Source organism: Parambassis ranga, chromosome 21, assembly GCF_900634625.1.
Source record: "Parambassis ranga chromosome 21, fParRan2.1, whole genome shotgun sequence".
NCBI lineage: Eukaryota > Metazoa > Chordata > Actinopteri > Ambassidae > Parambassis > Parambassis ranga.
In genome coordinates, this window is record NC_041041.1 from 17524276 (window position 1) to 17548259 (window position 23984).

General features: G+C 42.2%; 2 protein-coding genes across 2 annotated transcripts in view; both read right to left on the bottom strand.

Moving 5' to 3' along the window:
- Nucleotides 1-1278: 1278 nt before the first annotated feature.
- Nucleotides 1279-2541, bottom strand: LOC114426540 (CAVP-target protein-like). The gene is made up of 5 exons (XM_028394022.1): nt 2437-2541; nt 2249-2355; nt 1859-2166; nt 1595-1736; nt 1279-1521 (listed from the first exon to the last, which is right to left on the bottom strand). Exons 2-5 carry the CDS (start codon nt 2353-2355, stop codon nt 1383-1385), a joined length of 696 nt encoding a protein of 231 aa, XP_028249823.1. The 5' UTR covers nt 2437-2541; the 3' UTR covers nt 1279-1382.
- A 265-nt stretch (nt 2542-2806) lies between these two features.
- spegb (striated muscle enriched protein kinase b) overlaps nt 2807-23984 on the bottom strand; it is a 29165-nt gene continuing 7987 nt past the window's right edge. The window contains exons 2-41 of the mRNA XM_028433808.1: nt 23682-23768; nt 23463-23523; nt 21830-23352; nt 21543-21686; nt 21262-21444; nt 20516-20682; nt 20197-20285; nt 19083-19258; nt 18615-18875; nt 18377-18535; nt 18049-18238; nt 17674-17903; nt 17380-17499; nt 17169-17273; nt 16093-16299; nt 15890-16013; nt 15368-15540; nt 15185-15297; nt 14679-14847; nt 14491-14587; nt 14203-14403; nt 14025-14082; nt 13851-13928; nt 13596-13768; nt 13491-13517; nt 13227-13379; nt 12787-12829; nt 12623-12691; nt 9795-12519; nt 9558-9707; nt 8712-8828; nt 8324-8491; nt 8087-8209; nt 7679-7843; nt 6817-7588; nt 6454-6693; nt 6138-6361; nt 5827-5902; nt 5476-5625; nt 2807-5391 (exon numbers count right to left, since the gene is read on the bottom strand). Coding sequence (XP_028289609.1) covers nt 5136-5391; nt 5476-5625; nt 5827-5902; nt 6138-6361; nt 6454-6693; nt 6817-7588; nt 7679-7843; nt 8087-8209; nt 8324-8491; nt 8712-8828; nt 9558-9707; nt 9795-12519; nt 12623-12691; nt 12787-12829; nt 13227-13379; nt 13491-13517; nt 13596-13768; nt 13851-13928; nt 14025-14082; nt 14203-14403; nt 14491-14587; nt 14679-14847; nt 15185-15297; nt 15368-15540; nt 15890-16013; nt 16093-16299; nt 17169-17273; nt 17380-17499; nt 17674-17903; nt 18049-18238; nt 18377-18535; nt 18615-18875; nt 19083-19258; nt 20197-20285; nt 20516-20682; nt 21262-21444; nt 21543-21686; nt 21830-23352; nt 23463-23523; nt 23682-23768 — 10346 coding nt within the window. The 3' untranslated portion in view covers nt 2807-5135. The remainder of the gene's footprint in view (nt 5392-5475; nt 5626-5826; nt 5903-6137; nt 6362-6453; nt 6694-6816; nt 7589-7678; nt 7844-8086; nt 8210-8323; nt 8492-8711; nt 8829-9557; nt 9708-9794; nt 12520-12622; nt 12692-12786; nt 12830-13226; nt 13380-13490; nt 13518-13595; nt 13769-13850; nt 13929-14024; nt 14083-14202; nt 14404-14490; nt 14588-14678; nt 14848-15184; nt 15298-15367; nt 15541-15889; nt 16014-16092; nt 16300-17168; nt 17274-17379; nt 17500-17673; nt 17904-18048; nt 18239-18376; nt 18536-18614; nt 18876-19082; nt 19259-20196; nt 20286-20515; nt 20683-21261; nt 21445-21542; nt 21687-21829; nt 23353-23462; nt 23524-23681; nt 23769-23984) is intronic.

A 23984-nucleotide genomic window follows, 5' to 3' on the forward strand; every position in this document is an offset into this window, starting at 1 on the left:
GAAGTTGGAGGTTTACGGGCAGCCTTGAAACCGTCCAACAGAAAGCGGAAGTTAAGGGACAGTGTTTTAAAGCGCCCACACACCTTCCATCAGAGCGGCGCTGCTGCTCCGCCCACCGGCGCTGCCAGGGTGTAGATGGCACCGTCTTCATCAAGTGAAGTATAATGAAGATAAAAAAAGAGAATTTTGTAGAGCTAGATTTGCTAGGTTTAGATAAGTAGTAGATATATATCAGTAGAGTGTTTTTTAGATTTATTTAACTTTTTAAAACCTTTGAAATACTACTACTAATAATAATAATACCTTTATCTTAATAGGACAACAACTTCACCCTAAAACAGACAAGAGGCCACTGCTAATCCTGGCAAGCTTTAAATATGTAGGGGTCCACCTCAGTGAGGACCTCACAGGGACACTCAAAACCACACAACTGGTGAAGAAAGCTCAGCATCCTGACCAGCTGCATCACCGCGCAGTACGGCAGCTCTACCGTCATGGACCGCAAAAACCTGCAGTGAGTGGTGAAGACTGCTTCTAAGATCACCAGGACTCCTGTTCCCTCTCTGCAGAGGGTCTACCAGGAGAGCTGCCTCCATCATCAAGGACCCCACCCACCCCAACACGGTCCGTTCACTCTCCTCCCCTCAGATACAGAGGAGGAGTACCCTTGCACATACTGACTGTTTACATCCAGTAACACACTAACTGTAATATTGTTACTGTTCATGCTCCTTGATTCAATGATTTATGTATATATACCTTAACTTGAGTTCATAGTTTATATTTTACTGTTTTGCATGCATTCTCTGGGCCAAAGTTTGTTTAACATTACATCTACCATCAACTGGTAGTGGACTGTCAGAATGAACGGTTTGCTTTCTATTCTGCTATAAATGACATCTATCAGTTTGAGAATCTTAAATCCTTTAAAAAAAGTGAAAGTTTTGAGCGTACAACTTGTTTTTGTTACCGTTTTGTAACTTGAACTTTGACCTTTTTTTGATTCTGGTGATCAGCCAAACTGTAGTTTTTCTGATCACCACTAGATGCTGACATTTGAAAACCCTCCACCCTCTCTGCCCGTTTGCTCTGTGATCAACTGTGATTATTTTTTCAACATTCATTAAAACCATCTGATCTGTAGACAGATTAAGGATTAGTTGCGGTTATTATTGATGCATATTGACATCACATCATTAAAAGTGACTGACTGTTCTTGTATGTGTTTGCAGTGGATGATCTAAAATAAATCCCAAAAACAAGCCATTAGGAAAAAAATCTGAAAAAAAACATTTACTTCTTCTTACGATGGTACAACATATATACAGTTTCTTGTTAGCTTAGTTGTATTGTAAGACACTGTAGTCAGCTGTGAGGCTGATTTAGAGGATGTCCACTCGTGCAAAGGACTGATCCGTGCCCAGATTGTTCTCCACAAACACCTCATACTTCCCAGCGTCAGACAGCTTTGCATTTTTGATGGTCAAAATTGTGTTGGTGTCTCCGACGTCAAAGAACACCCTGAAGAGACAGTTGATATCAATTAACACATGTTTTTGATCAACACTTATGTTGTCTCTTTGTGTGATCCTACCTTTCATCTTCATCAATATCATCTCCATCTTTCAGCCAGGCAACATCTGGAGGAGGTTCCCCCCTTATTTCAGCTTTCAGTACCACTGTTGTCCCCCTCTTGGCCTTGATGTTGTCCGGGCCTTTAGAAACCTTAGCAGGGACTGGGAGAGCGTGATACAAAAAAAAATATCTGTCAGCCAGTCCAGAAACATTCAACCAACCCTGATGAAGTTCCAAAACGTATTCACGCAGCAACAATGCCAGCCATACAGTCTGTACACACCTTCTACTAGAATACAGGCAGATCCAGATGTCTCTCCAAATGGATTCTTAATGGTAACAGTGTACTTTCCCAGATCAGCCAGAACCCCGTCTCGAACCACAAGTGCCACAAAATCCGGGTCTTCAAAAACATAGCGGTACTTGGGACCGTCCTTCAGTTCTTTGCCGTCCTTGTACCAGACTATGAAGGGATCAGGAAAGGCGCTAACTCTGCACTCCAGCTTTGCAGCGCTGCCCTCAACCAGAACCACATCCCCGAGGTCCTGCAGGATCTTAGGGGGGCCTTTCTCCCTCAGCTCTTTACGTGACCTAGGTGACAGGAAGGGTACAACTAACAAAACCAGCCTGCGAGTTTAGAGGGAGAGGGGGCTACAAGACTACATTTTGATACCTGTGGCCACGATACGAGGCCTGAATTCTAATAGCAGCCTCCTGGACTTGAGGATCATTGATGTTCAGAGTACACCCGGGAGGGGGCGCAGTTTTTGCCTTGGACATCTGCAGCGATCAGAAGAAGTTAGCTAATCACAAAAATATAACGAACAATTTAAAATTGTAGTTTAATGCCACAGTTTTTACCTTAGATGTCCGCTCACAGATGCTTCTACTCCAGTGTCAGCACACCTAAAAGGCTCAAAGCTTTATATGTGGAGGTCAGGAGGAGCTTTGCAGGTCCACAAGGATCCAAAGCAGAAATTCATTTCCCTTCTTTGGGTATTACACATGACAAGATAGATTGAAGCTGCACAACAAATGTTCAGGGGACATATTTTCCCATCCTAATATAGCCTCCAGATCAAATACTCTTGAGAATGAGTTAGTTGTTGTTTACATAGAAGAAGTTGGATGCTGAAATGTGGAGTCGTCCCCAGTGAAATAAGCAAAGAGCCTGAACTGACCACAGCCTATTGGTTTTTTTTTAATCCAACAAACTACAAACTACGTTTTGTCAACTTTGTCATATGTCCTTTATTGTGCATAACCTGTCATGCCATTTCCATGCCAGTCAGAAATTTCACCAATAAAAAGCAGAAGCGGTAACAAACACAGTCACTCAATAAATAAACAATCTGCAAAACACACACACACACACTTGAAGCAGTCACATTCATGTAATCCAAATAAAGAACTAGTCGTTCATGGACTATTTTCTGTCACGAGGCACTGCAACACATTCCACTAAAATACAGCCGGGTAGGATTTCAATACAAAACGTGGACAGCTCGACATCTTATTTAAAAACCCTGTTGTCTGCTTACAAACATTTCATTTTTTTTGTGTGTTTCACTAAAGTACAGAATCTACATATTGCACAGACACTTTGCATTCTCATGCTGCTTTTCGCATGTTTTTATTCAAACGTCTTCCTCTGTGATTCCGCTCTGCATAGAAAAATGACTGAGCCAGAAAAAGAGACAAAGAGCTGCAGAGAAAATAAAAACAGGGCATCTAGCAGGAGCATTTGAACATATAGAACTATAGTAAAATAATCTCATAGAGTTACGAACCACCTCCGTCAGTCAATGCAAGTAGCAAAACAGCTCAGTTCATGTATTACAAGCAACTCGAAAACTCCTCTGCGTCTGTCCGTGACTCCTTTAAAGCAACAGCATCAAAAATCTAATAGAGCTTCAAAACCTGGTCTGAAAAAGCAACATACATAAAAGACACCATTCATTACTGTAATATGATCAGTGTAGTAGAGCAAATGTACCAGAATAAGCCACAGGATAGTTACCAAAATAAATATTTTGAAGATATTTTCATGTATCCTCTCATTTGAGCGTACAAAGGCATTAGTTATTTTATTCCTCTAATCATTAAGGGCTGCATACCTAAATACATCCTGTACATAAATGTATCTTAGCTCAGTGGGTATAGCCTGCAAATGAATAATTAAACCATAATTAGAAATATTTTAGTTCTTCTAAAGTTTTGCCATTTTATAAACCAAATAAAGCGAACAGCCCCTTTTTTTAAAGCAGCAGCAAGTAAAAACAGCAGCTATAATAAGAACTAATAAACTCAGCAGTGTCTTCATCAACATTCTTTCTCAGCTATTTTCATATGCTGACTGTAATGCTCTTTAAGGGCACTTAGAGGCACCCCAGAGTCACCAGTGGGTTTATAAAGAGAGTCACTCTCCCACAGCTCCCCTGAATAATCTTACCTCCGTAAGTGTCTTCTAACTGAAGTAAACTGTCTGTGTGTGGACCGTGCCTGACTCGAATATCTCACACCAGCCTGAGTGGAAGAGTTTAGTTTAAGTGGAAGCCAATGTGTTGGTTGCTAGCTTATTTGTGGTGAAGAACACTGTGAGGTCTGCAGGGACACACTTGTTGCTGTCCGCGTTAACACTGGGAGGAAAATAGTTCTCAGATCTGGAAGGTCAAAGGTGACTCGTTTTTTTTAAAAAATAAGCTCTGCTTTTCAGGAATCTTGTTTAGTAGCACAGGGGAAGAATGCAAAGATTCAAATTGTTCTATTTTAATAGCCCTTGTAAGAGAAGCCACTGAGCCGACTTATCGGCTTCTGAACCCGATAAGATAAAACAACACACTGCTTCCTGGAACTGCTACAGTCACAACAATCACTAAGGTGCTACAGATGTGTAGCACATTTATACTTCAGCTAAAGGCTCGTTTTAATGAAGGACGCTGATTCAGACGAAAGTGAACTTCTGTTCATTTTGTGCTGGTCAGAAATATGAACTAAAAATTACTGACTTCATGTTGGATTAATAATAGGGATCCTTCAATGATATTATATTATTATTATTATATATTTAAAAAAAAAAATAAAACCGTTATGTAGTGGAGTCCTTGTCTTATCTCATGAACTCTAATTCTTCTAAACAAAAGAGTTACAATAAGAGTACAATAATACTCTAACAGCAACTTAAGCCTTCCATGGCATCCTCTCTAATCAGCATAGAGGTAACAGTAGGAAAGGAAGTCATTCATCCGTAATGTATGCAAAGTTACAAACCTTGAGGTACTAACTTGAAGACAACTTCCTGCGTCACACTGTATAAAAGGCATTCAGGCGCTTGCAACTTTGTAAGAGTTCCCTTATGCCCGACAGCATTTTTTTTAGATTCAGAAAAAAAAGATGTCTCTGGAGATTACAGCCACTGCTGGTTTCATGAGTTTCTTTTTTTGTTTTTGTTCGACAACCCAGACCTGAAGGGACCAACCCACCTCTTGTCCCCCAAAAGCCTTGTCATGCCCCTTTGTAAAAAAAAAAGTCCCACCAGCTGGAGTGTGGAAGCCTGTTTTTCACTGGGTGTCAGGTGTGGTGGGTGACGTTGGCACATTTGGCGTGGCGGGGCTGGTGGGTGTTTGCTGTGAGCTCTGGTAGGAGCGCAAGAGAACTTTGTGCTTGGTGGCCACCTCCTCTCGTCTGCGCTGCTGGTCGGCTAGGAATTCCTTGAGACGGGTGGTTGTAAAGGTGAGAGTCTGCCTGCGGAGGCGCATCAGGTAGGCATCTTGAAGCCAGGAGTTATTGAAGCAGTCCTTGATGGATGGACGAGCCCTGTTGACATTAAGGTTTCAAATTAAAATCCTAATAAATATGAATAAGCTTTTATCAAGTCAAGGTGTAAAAAGTGCAGCATACCAAGGGTAGCTACAGAGGATCTTTTTAAGAAACAGAGAGGCACTTTGGGACACATTCTGGTACAGTTTAGAGAGGTCAAACTTTGCAATCTGGATCCTGGCTTCAGTCTCCTGAGGATCATTCTCCATGAAAGGTGACCTGCCGCTCAGCCTGGAAAATCAGGAAGCAGGAACAAAAAACACACATCAACAATCCACATTAAAGACTGACTAAAAGCTAGTTATGAGTTATATAATTATTTACACTATACAATAAAAAAATATAAATACAGCAATAATAAGCCACGTTTTACGTAATACGTTTCTATTTAAAGAGGACGTGCTGGGTGGAAGCTGTGAAAGCAACGCTCACATGATGAAAGTCAGCACACCCACACTCCAGATGTCAGCTGGAGGGCCCACAACATCCCCTTTCAACATCTCTGGAGCTGCACGGACAAGAAAAGAAAAGAAGAACAGCCTTTATTGTCTGCAAGTAATCTTTGTACCACACAGCAGTTTATGACTCCTGATACTCTGCATGTGTTGGTGCAAATATATCATTAAAATATGTTTTATATTCTAGTTTTTTTATTATTAAATAAAAGTGACATAAACCCAGCAAAGAAGATGACAAATACAATAAATGTGAACTTTTTTAGTAGGACTGTGAAAAATACTTACACATATACTCTAGTGTTCCAATAGCAGGGCTGAATTGCTTGAGGAAGAGAGGATTGTACGTCTGAGCGCTCCCAAAGTCAATGATCTTGATGATGTTCATGTAAGTGACAATGACGTTCTCTGGCTTGATGTCCAGGTGGAGAATACGTCGAGTATGGAGGTAATCCAGGCCTTGGAGGATCTGCACGATGTAGGTCACCACGTCATCCTCTGAGTAACGGAACCTGAGAGACACCAAAGAACGGCTCCATAATATATTCCAAGTGAACACGTTTATTGTCTGTTGTCTATTCAGACACTACAAGTACAGCTTCACCTGTCTATGAGGCTGTAGAGCAGCTCCTTGCCACTGCAGTACTCAGAGATAAGAACCAGGTAACGTGGTGTGACATATGCTTCATGTAGAGCCATGATCCTGTCGTGATGGAGGGACTTCAGGATGTCGTACTCCTGCAGCACCGCCTGCTTGTTGTCTGCTTCGTATGGAACGATCTTAGCCATGAAGAGGTTGCCTGTGGCGTTCTCTCTACACTCACGGATGACTCCAAACCGACCCCTGCGCCAAAAGGAAATGTTTTATTTTCAAGAAGATAAATGCATGGAAAACAGCTACCTATCATATATCTAATGTTGATGGTGCAGATTTACAGTTTAATTTAAAGTGACAAAATTCCATCACCTTGCTTTCTCATCCATGAACGTATAAGGTTTCTGTGGAACTCCCTGGCGCAGAGATCCCTCTCCAGCCTTGCCCATCGGCGTCCTGCGTCCTGAAGGTGTGACCCGCCCTGATGGAGTGACCCGCCCAGATGGCACACCACGACTGTCCCCTCCCTGCAACACTGGTGTCAGGCTCTGCACCAACACCACAGGTGGGGAGATGATCACAGGAGTGACTGTAGGGGTCGTTGTGGTTGGGATGGAAGTAGTTTGAGATGGCGGAGTAACACGGGCAGTCGCAGTTGGCACATACATCGGCACAGATGAAATAGGTTTCCCGATGACAGGAGCAGGTTGTGATACAGGAGAAGGAGGTTTGTTGGTTAAAGTAGGGGTTAGATGTATGGGACTCTGAGGTTTGGGTGGAACAACAGGTGGAGGCGTCAGCTTGGTTTGTGGTTTGCTGACGCTGATGCTAAGGGTGGTCTTAGATTTGGCAGCTGTGGTCTGAACAGGAGGTTGTTCTGGACTAACAGGCAGACTAACAGCAGGCTGGCTGGCTTCAATCTGCACAGCAGGTTTAACAGTTACAGGAGAGGCAGATTTAACCCCAGATGGAGAAGGAGCTGAAGCAGAGGGAGGTGCAGATTGGGCGGTTATGACTGTTGTGGATTTACTTGAAACTGTTTTAATAGGAGGCACTGTCATGGATGACATCATCACCACCGGGGGAGGAGGAGTGGTTGCAGGAACAGTCTTGACCACCACCGCGGTGCTCGATTTAGCGGGTTCTGATGAACGACAATAAGGCGGGGTACACTTTGAACACTTACAATATATTGTAATGATTGCCTTTTCAGAAACAATAACAGTATACATACCTGAGGCATCTAATTTCACAACTTCTGAAAGATTGCTGTAAGGTCCCTGGCCAGCTTTGTTGACACAGGCCACCCTGAACCTGAAGGAGCCCCCTGCTGGCAAGTCAGCCACATTGTAATAACAGTCTGCCACTCCAGTGGCCACAATCAGCCAGTTGGTCTCACCTGAGGACAGAGAAGGAGGATCAGACTTTTAAATTGTTATTACAGCAGTGCAACACACTGGAAATACTTTGTTATTAAAGTGTGTGTAAAGTGTCTTAGTTGTCAGCTTGATATGCCATTATGTCTCACCCTAACCTCTATTAAAACCTAGACTATGTTTATTAAATTAAAAAAACGACATGTAGGTATCTGACTATTCAGCTGGGTGAAATGAGCAATTTAACCATAAATGACTGTACAGACCCTCTGCTCTCCTCTCCAGAGAGTATGTGCAGGGGGCCATTGTGTCTGAGGGACGCCACAGCACCAAGGCTGTGTTGTTGTACTTCTGAGGAATCTCTGGGGTCCCAGGACGATTGGGCAGCCCTGTAAAACAAACACATTTACATTACTAGTTCAGTCTGAATCAGTAAAAAAAAAAAGCTAATGCTGTTTCAAACATGCCAGTTTCACAGACTAAAATAAAGCCTCAGTTCTTACGAGCCAGAGATATTACGCAAGAGCTGGACACAGAGGCCAGCGGGTTTGTAGCGACACATTCATAGACTCCAGCGTCCTTTTTGGTGGTCTGCATGATCATCAGCAGTTGACGGCCATCAGGGCAGGCGATCATATTCATCCTGGCATCAATCTCCAGGGGCTTTTTATCTGAAAACATAATTATAATAATAATAATTATAATAAGATCTAAAAAGCAAGCTTTATGTACACTTTGACAAAACATGTAACCTCTGTTGTCATGGTGCATGGTGATAACACTATGTGTCTCTGCCCTCTAAGAATAATTATGTAAATGATGACTCTGATCACCCATCTGTGATGCTCTCAGTTAGGTAACGCTGCCTTAATTACATTCAGCAGTTCTTACCTTTCATCCAGGTGATGTGTGGGTGAGGACTTCCTGCTGGCAGACAGCTGAGCGTCACTGGATCACCCTCCAGCAGGACATGATCTCTCAGCTTGATATGGAATACTGGAGGGAAATCTGTTAAAGGCATATTAAGACCTGTTAAATCCCATCTGTCTCATGGCAGTATGATTTACTGTATCCAGTGAGTGTTAAGGCAACCATCACTGGAACCATGGTGCAACTGCTGCTGCTATTGCTAGGAAGGGGTTTTGTATGTACGAAATGACCAAATGAGGATATCAAATGCAGAGCAAATGTACTGACACAGCCTATGATTAACCATGTAGCATATGCTGTAATATTATAAATATATCAAATGGATGAACACATCAGCAGCTGATCAGCATTAATCCCATCACATTGTAATTATGGATGGTTCTTAATCTAACACAGTCTGTGCTTGTTGCTGGGTAACCACATGGTGACAACAAAAGAAACAAAGCTGAGCTAGTTTCTAGTTCTCCTACTAAGTTAACTGGCTGCTTGCCATCAGAAAACATGAAATTATCTTTTATTACCACTACCAGTAGTACTACCTTAAGACGTCATTCTACAGTGTGCTAGGGCCCAAGGCAAAAATTCTCAAGTGGCCTTTAACCAGCGTTCATCACCATCATTTTATAAATAATCTGCAGCTGCCTACCCTGTCTGCTGGCAAATGTTGTCCCTGACTACATTCAGTGGGCAGATATGAGCTCATCCTATCTAAGAATAGAATTAAACTCTAAAAATGTCAAACTATTTCAGTGAGCGTTTGGCAAAGTGGAATCACAATGTCTTCACCTACACTCCTGTATGACTTACCAGATGCCAGCTTGGAGTACTGGCGAGAACGTAGGGAGCTACTATCTCTGGAAATGGCAGTTGGTATGTCAGGCTGTGACACTGTCTTATCTCTCTTCCCTCTGGTCAGGCCCCATCGGTCCCAGCGGGACCTGCGCTCAGTCTCCACACCTTAATAGTAATAATAAAAAAAGATTTATAATTGATCCTGTTTTTGGTGAAATATAGAATCAAGAATTAAAAAGTGCTGAGCCCTACCCTTCGATGTGTCTGATCTTAAGCTGGACATAGAATCGAGAGACTCTGATGAGGCGCCATTACCGGCCTGAGCTGCCAGCTGATTCTGAGGAATACTGGTAGTCTTCATACCACGGCTCTCTGATGTTGAACGACGAAGCATGGAAAGAATGGGTGTCCTCTTTGTTTCCTTTTCCTCTGATGTTCTCCTCTCTTCTGAGTAGCTGCGAATCCTTGTGGAAATTTCAGCCACCGTTGATTCAATCTTCCTGCGCATTGTCAACACTGGAGATTCATTAGGTTTCTTAATCTCCTTTTCATCTTCTGCCAAGCTATCACCTGCACCGTCCATTCTTGTCATCTCTACTTCTTTCTTTTCCTGTGATCCTCTTCTACCGAGAGTCCAGGAAAGCCTCCGCCTTGAAGCAAATGAATCTTCTTCTTTAGTGGTTTCATCCTTGCGCTCTGTTGATGGAGTTCTCTTCAAACGCATAGAGAGTCTTCTCATAAAGCCTTGGTCCTTTTGAGCTTCACGAAGGTCTTGGACTGATTTTGACTTCTCCTCAAGTCTTCTCTGTGCTAATTCCAACGGTGCACCAATTGGCCCATGTCTGTATATCTCTTCCCCTGTCTCTGTGGAGTCTGATGAAATAGCTTGAGGCCTGTCATCGTTCTTTATCCGTGACAGAAATTTCAAACTTCTTGAGAGGGAAGATTCACGCTTTTTGAAGCGGGCCTCAAAGACCTCTTCAGAGGTGATGTCCTCAAATTCACCTCTTGCTGAGAGGTCTTGCTGGGTGGAGGGATGTGTGGCAGTCTTTGGTGGACTGGGTTCTTTTACCATCATTTCTGGTGACGCCACCCTGGAGTATACAGCGGGGTGCTCGGTGGTTGACAGAACGACTGGTTTAGGTGGAGAAGGTAAATCAGAGGACACGGCAGCAGGTAAGGATGTCTCAGTTGATACTGGGGATGATGAAGCAGCTGGAAGAACAAGTGTGGAGGGGCTTAAGGGTGGCTGATTGAGAGGCTGGAGTGAAGGGACCATGATGGTCTGCATAATACTGGCATATGCTGAAGTCCTTCCATCGGGCAGCACAACCCGAGCAGGTTGTGAAGGTGTGACAGACGATGAGACATTTCCAGGGGAAACTGAATATTCTTGAGTGGGTCTCACCATAACAGAGCTGGTGGTTATAGTCATCTCAGAAGACTTAACAGGGATATTTACTTTCTCTTCTACATGTTCTACAGTAACATTTTCTTTTGCACTTGATTCCATAACACTGTCCACTCTTTCCTCTTCTTCTTTTATACTCTCTTCTTTTTCTTCTTGCTTCCTCTCTCCCTCTTCTTCTGTTTCCATTTTCTCTTCAAGCATTGAACTTTGGGCTGTAAGAGGAGGTGTAGGAATTCTTTGGCCCACAGACTCTGATTCCATTATAGGTTCTTCTGAAATACTCATGTCCTTCTCTGAGAAACCACTTGTGCTCGATCTCTCATCAAAATTACTGTCTGTGGTCAGCCCATCCATCTTTTCACTTATGGCATCATCAGGCTTGATCTCTTTCTCCATTAAGGATTCCTGGCTCTCTGTTTTGGTTGGACTTTCTTGTACAATGGACTCTGGAGTTGGCGGTTTAGGAGAAGGCTCCCTTGGAGTGACTGGACGGGAGTCCAGCTTAGTTTGCTCTGTTAGAGATGACATAGATATAGCCTCCTTGAGTCTTCTCTCTTCTACTTGTGCCAAGGGAATCTCGAGAGGTGCTCCTGACCGCCGGTGTAAAGGTATGGGTTCTGAATCTCCTTGACTGAAAGAAGTGCTTTTGCGTAAAACTTTAGGTTTGGGAACTTCATCTCTTGGGAAATCACTAGATGCAGCTCTGGTTAATGGAGGTGGTCCCAGACGAGCGGTGCGAGAGTAGCGATCTGAGGATATTACACGTTTTTCATCTCCCATTCCTAATGTCTCCAACAGAGGTCCTCTCAGTCCACTCATCTTGTTGTCCACAGAGCCACCGCGAAGCAGCCGCTGCCTCATCAGCTCCAGTTTAAGAGCATAATCCTCTTGACTCATCTTGGCAGTTCCAGGACTGGTGCTCCTCCTGGGTAATTCCATAGAGACAGCTTTCTTCAGAACTCTCCTGCCATCCTCTTGGTTTCCCTCGCCAGTTCCTTCCTCCGGTGTGATTCGGAGCAGCAATGCACTGTCAGCTGAGCCGCCACGCCTAAGCTCTCCTCTTCGTCGTCCACCTTCGGGGTTGTCAGACTCCATGCTTGAACCTCTTCTCAGGGGTTTTCTGGACAGTTCAGATTTTTGCGGTAATTCAGCAGGTGCTTCTTCATCAGAGGAACCCTTGTCATTGTCCTGTGATGACCTTTTCCTTACACGACTTTTACCTGTGACTTCAACTCCCTCTTTATGTTTTTCCTTGGTGTCACACTCCATTGCCTCCTGGGTTTGATCAGGAGTCCCAGACCACTTACCATTCTGCTTCCCTGTCTCCTGTTCATTGGTCTGAATGTCATTCAGTGACATTCTTGATCCAGAGAACTCCGTGTTAAGTGGCATAGGAATAAAAGGCAGCTCATCAATGTCTTCATCAGAATCCGACGATGATGATGGCATAGGTGACCCCTCTTTAAGATGCCTGGGAACTGCGATGGAGATATGGCTGGTGGAATCGTTCAGCAACTCAGGTATGGATCTCATGACCATTTTTGATTTATAGCTGATAAGGGAACGCTAAAAAAAAAAGAGGAAACATGACAGAGCAGGCACCACAATGTGACCATTTTCATTTGGATTCTGCGCTGCACATCATAAAAAGAAATAAAACATCCCTTACCTGCCATTTTCTGCGAGATACAAACTTTTTTAGGGCTTCTGTACTTATGGCCTTCCCCTTGCTAAGAGTCTGCACAATAAATAGAAATAAATTAGGAATGGGAGTCAAGTAGAACCCAAAAAAGAAAGACATTACGAGCCACTATGGTAGTACGTGTCTCTTACCTTGAACCAGGGATGTCTGAGACATTCCTGGGTGTCGGGTCTCCTATAAGAAAGTCATGGGATATTTCAGTTTCCCGTTTGTCAGCACATGTTCCTCTCTCTAGCTCAATTAACAGTCCTGTCTCAGCTATAGTATGTAGAGTGTGAATGAAGAGTGACAAGGGATCAGACAGATCCAACAGATGACAAGAACCAAACATGTAGTACTGAAACAAAATCATCGGCGTGAGTGACTTTGGCCTTTCTTTGAATATCATATGACAATCTAAAAAGATTCATCTGAACTACGAATCAATGTGGAGTTTTTCTACTGTGAAAGATGTTGCTCACCTTTAGCATTAACTGACAATGGTTCTGTAATATACTTATACTTGTAGTACATACTGTAAGTATTCTATACAATTATTTTTACACAAAAAACTTGCAGTAGTCTTACTTACAGTCTGTCTGCTACCAGCAGCTTTATGATGAACCCTTTAGCCTCTCTGCAAAGGTCAGCAAACATATTCTCCTCAAAGGCCACATTATAGTTCCTGATGTTCATCACGGAGCTGCGGTCATTCTCTCCAGCAAACGGAGAAACTCCTGTCAGACTGATTACAGAAACAACAAGCAAAGTTACATTTAGTGACAAACCTACAGGTATTCCTGTATAGCTTTCTGCTTTTAACAATACCTTAAATAATGGTAATAATTTTACTCACCACAGATATGCTAGAACTCCAATTGGCCTAGAAAGGAGAAATAGACCAAAAATGTTTAGAAAGCAACACATAAACAACATTACGGATTAAATACAGATACAATACCATATGTCTGTTGCTTTAGACACAGGGGTCTGATTGACGATCTCTGGGGCAACAAATTCCGGTGTGCCGTATTTGCAGTATTGAGCCTCTTCAGGTGTGACCTCCAGTGCATTGCCGAAATCACAGATTCGGATGTGATCACCATGTGGCTCCGCCATGAGGATGTTGTCAGGCTGACGAGAGAACGAGAAAATATCCGATCATGATCTGATGGTATATAACCTGCACCCTGTAAAAGTGAGGACATATTAGCACCTTGATGTCCAGGTGTATGATGTTTAGATGGTGGAGGTAGTCCAATCCTTCAAGCAGCTGTCTTACACATGAACGTACCTGGTGAAGACGAAATAGCCATTATTATATTTTTCACCTATTAAACAACATTTATTTGAACTGCATTAATGTGCTGAGCGGTCACAAGTCACTTACGTCTGACTCCATTACTGTAGATTTCTTTATAAATCTGTCCAGCATCTCCTCGTGACATCTTTAAAAATTGATTGAGGACGTTTAAGAACATCACCAAACAATAAACAAACTCTTTTGTCTCCATTCTCACAAGTTCAACTGTGCATCAGACAGTGTTTTAACTGCACAATAAGGATACATTTCAGTAATGATGATGACTGCGTTCTTCTTCTCAAATGCATCATGAAAGTATAGGACTTTCTCATGGTCCAGCTTGGAGAGCAAGTTCAACTCTTTCAGAGCGGACGGCTTCTTCTTCACCCGTGTGGAGGTAAACTTTGCAGCATACTCCATTTTGGTCGCTTTCTGCGTCACACGTTTAACATAGGAAAACGCACCTCTGGAGAAATAATTAGGAATAATATCAATTTGAGTGCCTTCCTAGTATAATACTGCATTTTAAGGATTTCAAAGTTTGAAATGTTACCGTCCAATTTCCTTGTGGATGTCATAATAGTCAGTCAGTCTGCGCATTTTCCTTAGAATAGTGCCCTCGTCATTCATTGGATCTTCTTTACTTTTGGCTACAGTAAGGACCAAATAATAATATGAACAACTAAATTATACAGTGAAGTCCTAATTCACACAATTTCTTTTACCTCGTTAACTGCTTACCTTCATGGATGGTAAGTTCAGCTTTACAAGACACAGACCCTGCTAAGTTCCTCGCAGTGCAGGTGTACACCCCGGAATCGTCTGGGCGAGCGTTTAGGACCACCAAGGAGCATTCACTGTCATCATACACAAATGTGTAATGACTGCTTTCTGACAGCAGGATATCATTCTGAAAAAAAAAATATACCAGTACTGTAAATTTCAGTAATGGACTTTGGAAAATCCCCAAAAGCTTAAGCACAGATATATCCTTATTATCTTCCTGTTCCCAGAAAGATAATAATCAGACTTTCAACTTTGGAATGGTCCTTGAATGCATCATTTGTGATGTAGACTATATTATATATTGTGCAGAGTGATGTAAAAACAGTTAAATAATAAAATAGTTAACTAAAACATATGGCACCACTATTAGTAAAATTAATGTGCAATGTTGTACATATAAGTCACAAAGAGTCTAAAAGTCCTAGAGTTAACTAGAATAAACAGCACAAATGCATAACAACCTTGAACCAGAGTATGTCAGGAACAGGCTTGCCCTCCACAACCACAGCAAAGCGAGGGGTCTCCCCAGAACACACGTCCAAGTCTTCCATAATAGTCTCAAATGTTGGTGGAGCTGAAAATAAACAGAGTTAGAATGTCACAGACAGCAGTACATAGCTATACAGACCAAATCTACTGCCTACCTGCGATCTCCACATTGAAGGTGCAGCTGTCACTGCCATACTTGTTGGAGGCCACAAACTCCATCTCTCCAACGTCATCGCTCTTCACTTTCAGCAGCTTCAGTGTGTGCTGGTCGTCATCTGGCACTGTCATCTCATACAGGCCTGGTTTGCTGGACAGAACCACTCCTCTCCTGGGAACAAATGTATTTTAAATCAGGATCAATTTGCTTAATATCTAAGAGGACAGCTGTCTGCCACTGGTCAAGTTTGGCACTTGCATGATTATGAGTCAGGAAATAATTATAAACTGTTTTCACTGTTCTGGTAACTGTGATAATTACTTGGAATAAAGCAGCTGCAGGAGTATGCACATTTATGTCCTACTGTGTTTATGCTTGCCAATGTGATTATCCTGCATTACTACATATGAAACAGTGCGATTCAGTGACACTAAAACAAAATAAAACTCAATAAATATGGACCTATTCAAATTGTTTTTGTTTACTATTTGTTTTAATATAATATTAGAATAGTCGATACCTCCTCCAGATGGCAGCAGCGTTGACATGGTTGAGAGTGACAGAGATAGTGAAGGCCTGGTTTTCCATCACATATACAATGTCTGGCTTATCAATGATCACTGGAGCTTCCTGAAGGTAGGGTCCTTAAGAAAAAAAAACACTCAATATACAATATTCAATAAACAGAAAAAAATGGATGGATGCTCTAAAGCCCTTACGTACCTCGATCCAGGAGCTGCACTGGGTCGGTGGCAGGCGAAGGCTTGCTGAAGGCCTTGGAGGTGATGGTCAGGACCCTAAAGGCGTAGCGCACACCTTTGGAAAGAGTGGTGATAGTGTAAGTGGTTTCCTTTAGGCCTGAGGCTATGATGATCCACTGGATGGAGCCGAGGGCCTGCTGCTGGATGGCATACATCAGGGAGCTGGGATCTGAAAGGGAAATAAAAAGGTTTGAATCCTGCAAGAATCAATTCTTGCATGCAACATACTATAAAATATCAATATGTAAAAAATCTGTAGGGTTATTGTTAGGATTGCTGCCTGCTATCAAAAGTACATAAGCACTGAATAATATACCCTTATTCAATCTCTCTATATCCTTTATTTATTATCATATATTCTTCATAATTTGAACAAGTTATTGGCATAAACCTGACATCAGAAGGGAAAAACACAATCTCTTAATAATAATATAATATTGATAGTATCACAAAATCATGAAGAAACACAGCTTCTGTGTGCTACAATGTAACACAGTAGTTTCAGCTCGCTTAACGATATCAATAACCTGCCATGTTTGTCCTCTGTAGTGTTTGATGTGTGCTGCATCTGTTACTCTCTTTGTCTCTTTCTTTCATCCTCTCTGTTCTGTCTACCTCTTCTTCTCCTCCTGTACCTGGAGGTAGGTAGGGTCCAGCAGGAGGGTTCCTAAAGGGAGTGTTTTTTCTTGCCACTGTTTTAAAGGGGTTCAAGCTCTGGGTTTCTGTAAAGCACCTTGAGACAATTCTGATTGCAAAAAGCACAAAATAAATAAAATGTAATTGAAAATGAAATGGAATTGAATTTATTGTGTAATATAATATGTATATAATATTAATATTATAATATTATTGTGTAATATAACCAGTGACCAGTGTGTAAAATGTCTGGTTATATTGCTGCCAGGTTTATGTTTGAAAGGGGATTTTGGTTACACTGAATTGTGTTACATTAGCAGCAACACAAAATGCAATAAAAAATAAATAATCTAACGATTAACTTGCTTTAAAGGGCGACTATTGAATGGATGTTGTACGTACCAATAGAAGGGTCCAGCCTCCTTGGTTTCTTCCAGCTCAAGGTGATGGTTTTACCAGTGATGGCTTCTATCACTGGTGTCCCATCAGGAGGGTCTGGTAGAATGTCTGAAAACAGATTTAGAAGACCATGGTGTTTCAGAATGCACCTGTACTGAGGGTATTGACCACATTTTTTTCTCTCTTAAAGTACACGCAAAAAAGGAAAAATTACCTGTAACATACAGATGAGCATAGCAGGTGGCCTTCCCTATTTTGTTAGAGATGACACTTTTGTAGACACCACCATGGGCGTGGCACACAGAGCGGATAACCAGGCTGTGGACATCCCGGACTGCAGGCGGAGGCAGAGAAGAGAAAGCATGTGAGGCAGATGTAAAGCAGTGCTGCATCATGTCTGGAGCTTACATTGTTCTAATATAACACAGCTTATTAATTCATCACCATGACCATTGCTCTCTGTGCAAAAGGCCTGAACGGCAGGTGTGCGCTGATCATAAACACTCACACTGTGTCATCTTCCTATCCTCTGTGCTTTCGATTCTTTTGCCGTTATGGAACCAGGCGATGGTTGGATATGGCAAACCGGCCACTTTGCACTTGAGCACAGCCTCCTTTCCCTCAATCACATCCAAGTCATAAAGCGGTTTGATGAAATCAGGCATAGTGAAGCGCTCCACCTCATTCTCTGGGACCTCTGGTTCCTCTGGGATGGATGGCATCTTCTCTAGTTTAGCCCTAATGTGACAGCAGGACAAAGCAGATGCTGTCACTGTCAGACTTTGTGGGCTGATCAAACAAACTATAACAAGTTTCTAAGAAAAAACTAAAGTGTTTCTTACAAAAATTCTAAGTGAACATTTAATGAATAATACACTCTTACATCTGTGAGGAGATGGCTGGCCGTGGTTCCTGTATGTACAGTTCAGCTGAGCACTCCACTTCGCCATGAGTGTTACGGGCTATGACAGTGTAGAAACCCTCGTCCTCATTGGTCACATGAGAAATGATCAGAGAATGACGGCCACCCTCCTGAACAATACGAATGTCCTCACTCTCTGTTAGTGAGCGGTCTGCAGAGACAACGGAGCCTATGCTTACATGTCAGCTCAACTAAATGTTTTTATGTCTTCAAATCAAGAGAGCAATTTCTGATTCCTAGGCATGTTAAATATATAAGGTAACTGAAACTGAAATGTGTAGAGTCCTACCAAAGTGACTCCAGATGACCTTCGGAGATGGAGTTCCACTGACTTTACAGTCGAATCGAGCATTCCGCCCTTCGATCACTTCCAGAACGTCCAACTTGCGTGTAAATAGAGGTTCAATGGAGGGAATGACTTTGAGTTTGCCACATGATGTCACTTCCTCTGAAAAGAAAAAACAGAAATACTGAGTTATTTGCACATTGCACATTATACATATTGTGACTTTGTTCTTGACAGCCACCTTTAGCTGTGCTGAGTTTGCACATGTACGTCCCACTATCATCCTCATGTACAGAGTTGAGCAGAAGTCGGCACTTTCGCCCATCAAAGTGCATTTTGCAGTTGAGCAATGCAGGCTGGATCAGTTTCCCATCTGCAAGCCAGTCCACGTCGGTGTCCTTTGGTCCAATGATGTGACACTCGAACAACACAGTCTCACCAGCCTTGGCTATGATGTCTCTGACTGGGCGTATGATGGCTAGGCCTGGCTCAACTGGTGGTGCTGGGTATAAACAAAGTACATTTTCTGAAGAGTGTTGTTAAGTGATACCTAAATAGGTTGTGTTAATGCGCATGCACATGTAAACTAATGTCACAATATAAAACAACACTAACAAAACACTAACTCAAGAATCAAATGTGGATTTGCACTTTCGAAACAGTGACAAAAAAAACTTTAACACAAATACACAATCAACTTAAATCCTACCTTTCACGTCCAGCCTTGCCTCACACTGCTTCGTCCCATACTCATTAATGATCCTACAAATGTAAATCCCAGAGTCGGATCTCACTGCTGACTTGATTGTCATTTCAAAAGTGCCGTCTTCTGTCTCACGCACAATATGACGAGGGCTTGTTTTTACTGTTACTCTGTCCCTCAGCCTACAAATGAGAAGAGGAAGAGGGCAGTTGTTACTATATTTTGAAAGGTGAATCATAACAACATTATGTCACTCTTTTTTTTAAATGCAGCTTTTGTAATGAAGGATGACCAAGCACACTCTGACTGGGATGATGAGGACAGGAGGAGGGTTAGATTGTCCTTCCTGCTATTGTTTCTCAAGAGTGATGACTAACACTGCTGGAATATTTCAGCCTATTATAGTCTCTTATATTAAAGGATAAGCTTGGCATTATTCTAGACTGACAGACAGACTAAAATGTCCAGTGCGTTCCAGCTTTTCTATAAAGGCTGTTGCTTCTCATTTGGTATGAGATATATGTAACATTCAGTCGTTAAACTGAATCTTGACCTGTTTGCTACCATGTTTATGCACAACACTGACATTCTTGCACTCATATCAGTTGAAAGGGGAAGTAATGCATTATTATATCAACACTATTGCTGGTGATTAGTGGAGGTTGTTTTCAGATCATGAGCAACTGAGGTCTACACAGCAATTATTAAACTCTGGCTGGTAGGCCAGAGGTATTCTGCAGCGCGCACTATAAATCCAGATGTTCCTTAAGAAGTGCAGCCAGCTTATCTTTTGGATGTCTCAGCATCATCTTTAAATTCCAGATTGTTGTCTAAGAGCTCATTAGTTCAGCTAGACTAGTGTTTCTGGGCACTGAGCCGCTCTGGAATAAGATGAGAAAGGCATGTTGTTCTTCCACCTTTCCTCTAATTACACTCTCTATTATCCTGAAGATTTCTGGGCTTAATGAACCCTAAGCCTTCATCTGAATAGATTATTTAAAGCATCGTGCTGAAAAACACAGTGCACTGAATTTTCTAATAGTCTGTAATGATAGCAAAGCATTTCAATGTCCAATGCAAGTAATGAGTTAAAGTAATTGGATGAAATGAAAGGACCTACCAATAGAGCATGGGTTTGGGTTGCCCACTTATTCGGACAGACATGGTGACTTCCTGTCCTTCAATGACAGCTTGATCATTCATTGTTACCTGTTTAAAATTCAGTGCAAGTTAGAAGCTAGAGAGATGAATTTAACCTGTATGTTCGAATTTAAAAGATGTGTTGATGGAATGACCATGCAGCATATAATACATTTGACAGCGGCATTATTATTGATACGATCACCCTGTACACATTTTCATGCAGTGCATCAATGCAATCAAAGTCCCTTCTCAAGTGAATTGGGTTGCTTTATCAAATCAGCCCTGCATAGCCTCACCACAAATGAAGGGGGTTTCCTGAATCGCGTGTCAATAGTTCGCCTTGGCTCAGGCCCTCCAAAATCCATGGCTTCCTCCAAGGGACTGAGGTACTCTTCATCAGATGTAATAGGGCTGCTGACCTCCATAGGCACACCCAGGTTACCCTTTCGTTCCGGTACAGAATCTGTAAGAGCAAAGAAAGAAAGAAAGAAAGGCTACATTATGTTCCCTGTTGTGGGTCTCACTGGTATTTTCTATTTTACCTTTATTGTATTTATTTATTTTTGACACTGAGAGCATTTTTCTCAGTTCTTGTTTTAAGAAAAACTAAGCCTCCCCCCACCCCACCTTATAATTAGAATCTCAGATGCCAAATGTGAAATCCAAACAATAGTGGATTCACAGTGTGTGGAGCCAGTGAGTCTCAGTGGGCAATTTATAGGTTCAGTTTCGCCTCTGAGTTGCTATGGTAACTATAAGTGAGGTTATTCAGCTGGAATATATGGCACATGCTTTGCTCAGAGAGATAATGACAAGTGAGCAAAATCAGCTAAACCACAATGACAATGACAATGTGGGAGGACATCAATGCAAAAAAAAAGAAAATGCTATTTTGCAAATTATTGTTAAGTGTATTGACCTGAGATTAAATATTCTGAATATCAGGGGTAACAATTGTCAGTTTATTTAGATTATCCAATATTTTACGATTGGTTTATATAGTGTTAGTTCTGTATATTCTTATAGCCAAAGCCAAACTCACCTGCTTTAACAGTAAGGGTTGCGCTGCTGGTAGCTCTGCCCACCTGGTTAACGGCAGTGACACAGAATTTTCCACTATCACTTATTTTCGCTGATTTGATGAGCACACTGTGTCGCTCACCCTCCACTTTAACTGCATAATTTGCAAAGCCAGTGACATCAGTGCCATCTTTAGTCCAGGTAACTTAAACAGAAAAGACAGAAAATTAATACATTTACTTGCTGGATGTGTATAAACAGTTCAAATCTCTGTTGAGAAAGTTATTCAGTGCAATGTGGTACCTTCAGGGTTCGGGGTTCCAGCAATGATAGTTTTTAATAACACATCTGCACCAGCACAAGCTACAGTGTCCTGGAGGGTAAACTCAAATACAGGAGCCTCCATCGGGTCTTCTTCAGCAGACACGTAAGAATCGTCTGAAGAATCTGTGCAAAACAAAAACCTGAAGTCAATTTTTTTTATGTGTGTGATCAATCTAGAGTAAGTAATTAACCGATAACAAAACCCAAACAGAAACCTACACTAAACAACTTACACTAACATGGAAAGTTCAATAAAAGCAGCTAACCTAACTCTGGTGACAAGGGACGAGGGCGACGGTTCTTTCCTTTGGTCTTCTGGTGCAGTCCTTCTGCGGCACCAGTAGTCACCAGCTGAGGCTCACTTGTCTTAACTGGAACATCCACGTCCATTTTTTCCTCTTCTACAATGATTGTAGGGACATTTAACTTAGAGGCTGGTTTAGACTGCTCCACTTCCATTATGTCTTCCGTTGGAGTGCCTGTTGTTGTTCTTGGGGGTTTTGGAGGAGGTTGAGAAGGAAAATCTTGCACAATTAGAGCCCTTTTTTGTACCAGGGGACTTTCAGGTCTGTTTTCAATTTTTCTCAATACTACTTCTACTGGTGTCTTTCTCCCTGACGTCTCATTCCTTTGTGTTTGAACAAGAGATTCTTGAATATGAGCAGAATCTTGCATTCGAGATACCCTTTGCACAAGTGGACTCGGTGGCCTTCGTTCAACCTTGCGTAAGGTCATCTCAGCGACATTTCTGCTTGGCGACTCTTCTCTTTGCTGATGATATATTGCAGGGGATGAAGACCTTTGAATGATTTCTGTAACTGGACTGACTCTATTTAACCGCTGTCCTGGTAGGTCAGATAACTGCATGGACTCTGGGGTTCCTGCAAGCTCACCAAATCTACTAACTGTTACAGTTGTTGAACTGTTACTTGCTGTCTTTGGAGGTTGGTATTTCTGCGGTTCTTGCTGCACTGGCTCCTGACTTAGTTCCTTTTCTCTTTGTTCCTTTGCCCACTGGACACGTTCCCTTTCTTGGAGCTTTTGCAGGACTTGTGGAGGAATAGGTTCAATCTTCCTGAAAGGCTGGCGCTGCTTGGCCTTCAGGGTAAGCTGTTCAGTTGAAAAGGATTTCTTTAGATGAGGTTTTCCAACCAATTTCTTAATACGCTGGAGCTCCTCAGTGAATTTGTTCTCAATGTCCTGAACTTTTTGGGAGTAGCGTGGTTTCTCCTCCAATGAAGCAGCTCTCTGTCTAAACATAGATCTGCGTTCAGCTGCATCCTCTTTCAGAGCCTCCCTGAGATCTTCCCTTGAACTTTCTCTGGATATGCCCAACCGGCTTCCTCCATCATCTGAATCCACAGATCCAGCACGATTGAATCCTGCCCAGGACCTTCCCGAAACAGAGCCTTCTGGAATATCAAGACTACGTCTTCGCTCTTCTAAACCACGGACCTTCTCGAAAACCTTTGAGCTTGCTCTTGTAAGCTTTGGGGAAGGTCTGAGGGTGAATTCTTTCCGGGAGTACTCACTCAGTGGAGTCTGTGGTCGAGAGTCTTGGGTGTTGCCTTGGGATGCAGATTTTGGCTGCTTAACCTTTTCTTCAAACTCTCCAGGCACTGTGTCTTGGTAATCAGTTGGCACAACAATTTTCTTCCTCAAGCTGAGAGGAGTGGTTGAACCAGAACGACTTGGCATCGGAGAAGTGGAGGTACGTTTGACGAGCCGAGGGGATGGGGGTGGGAGGACTTGTGGAGGAGATTCTCTTGAAAATTCCTCTGACTGGCTCCTGAAATAGAGAATTTATAACAAAATCTTGGAATTAGTTCACAACTCACAGACTATTGTATTGAACGTGAGTGCACGCTAGAATCCTTCATTTGTATGTTTCTTGCTTGCCTGTTAGCGGGATCTTCATGTCCATGTGTTCTATTGTCATCTTCTGCACCTTTGTCCTTCACTGTATGGCACAGAAGAAGGGATAAATTGAGAATGTGTTTACTGTTGGAAATAACATCATTCTTTGTATTCTTAGTCACCACAGAGATTAATGAGTGCAGCTTTTCTGCTGATAGGAAAGTCAAATGTTTTGTTTTTTTTACAGAAAACGGTGGATACCTGTATGCACAGCCTGGTCCTCAACATCCCCACTGTCCTCTTTGGTCTCACATTGGTCTCCACCTTCATCTTCTGTTGTTTCAGAATCTGAAAACATATCACAATATGTGTTAAGATGGTAGGACAATAAGACATCGTTCACATAAATAAATAAATAAAAAAGATGTGTTTTGGCACTAATGAAACATTATGTTTCCATAGTGGCAGCAGAAGATGTAAAAAGAGCACACTGTTACTATAGGAACCAGAAGAATACCTTTTCCTATTCAGTTGACTCTTTGATGATGTTCATCCTAGTGCATT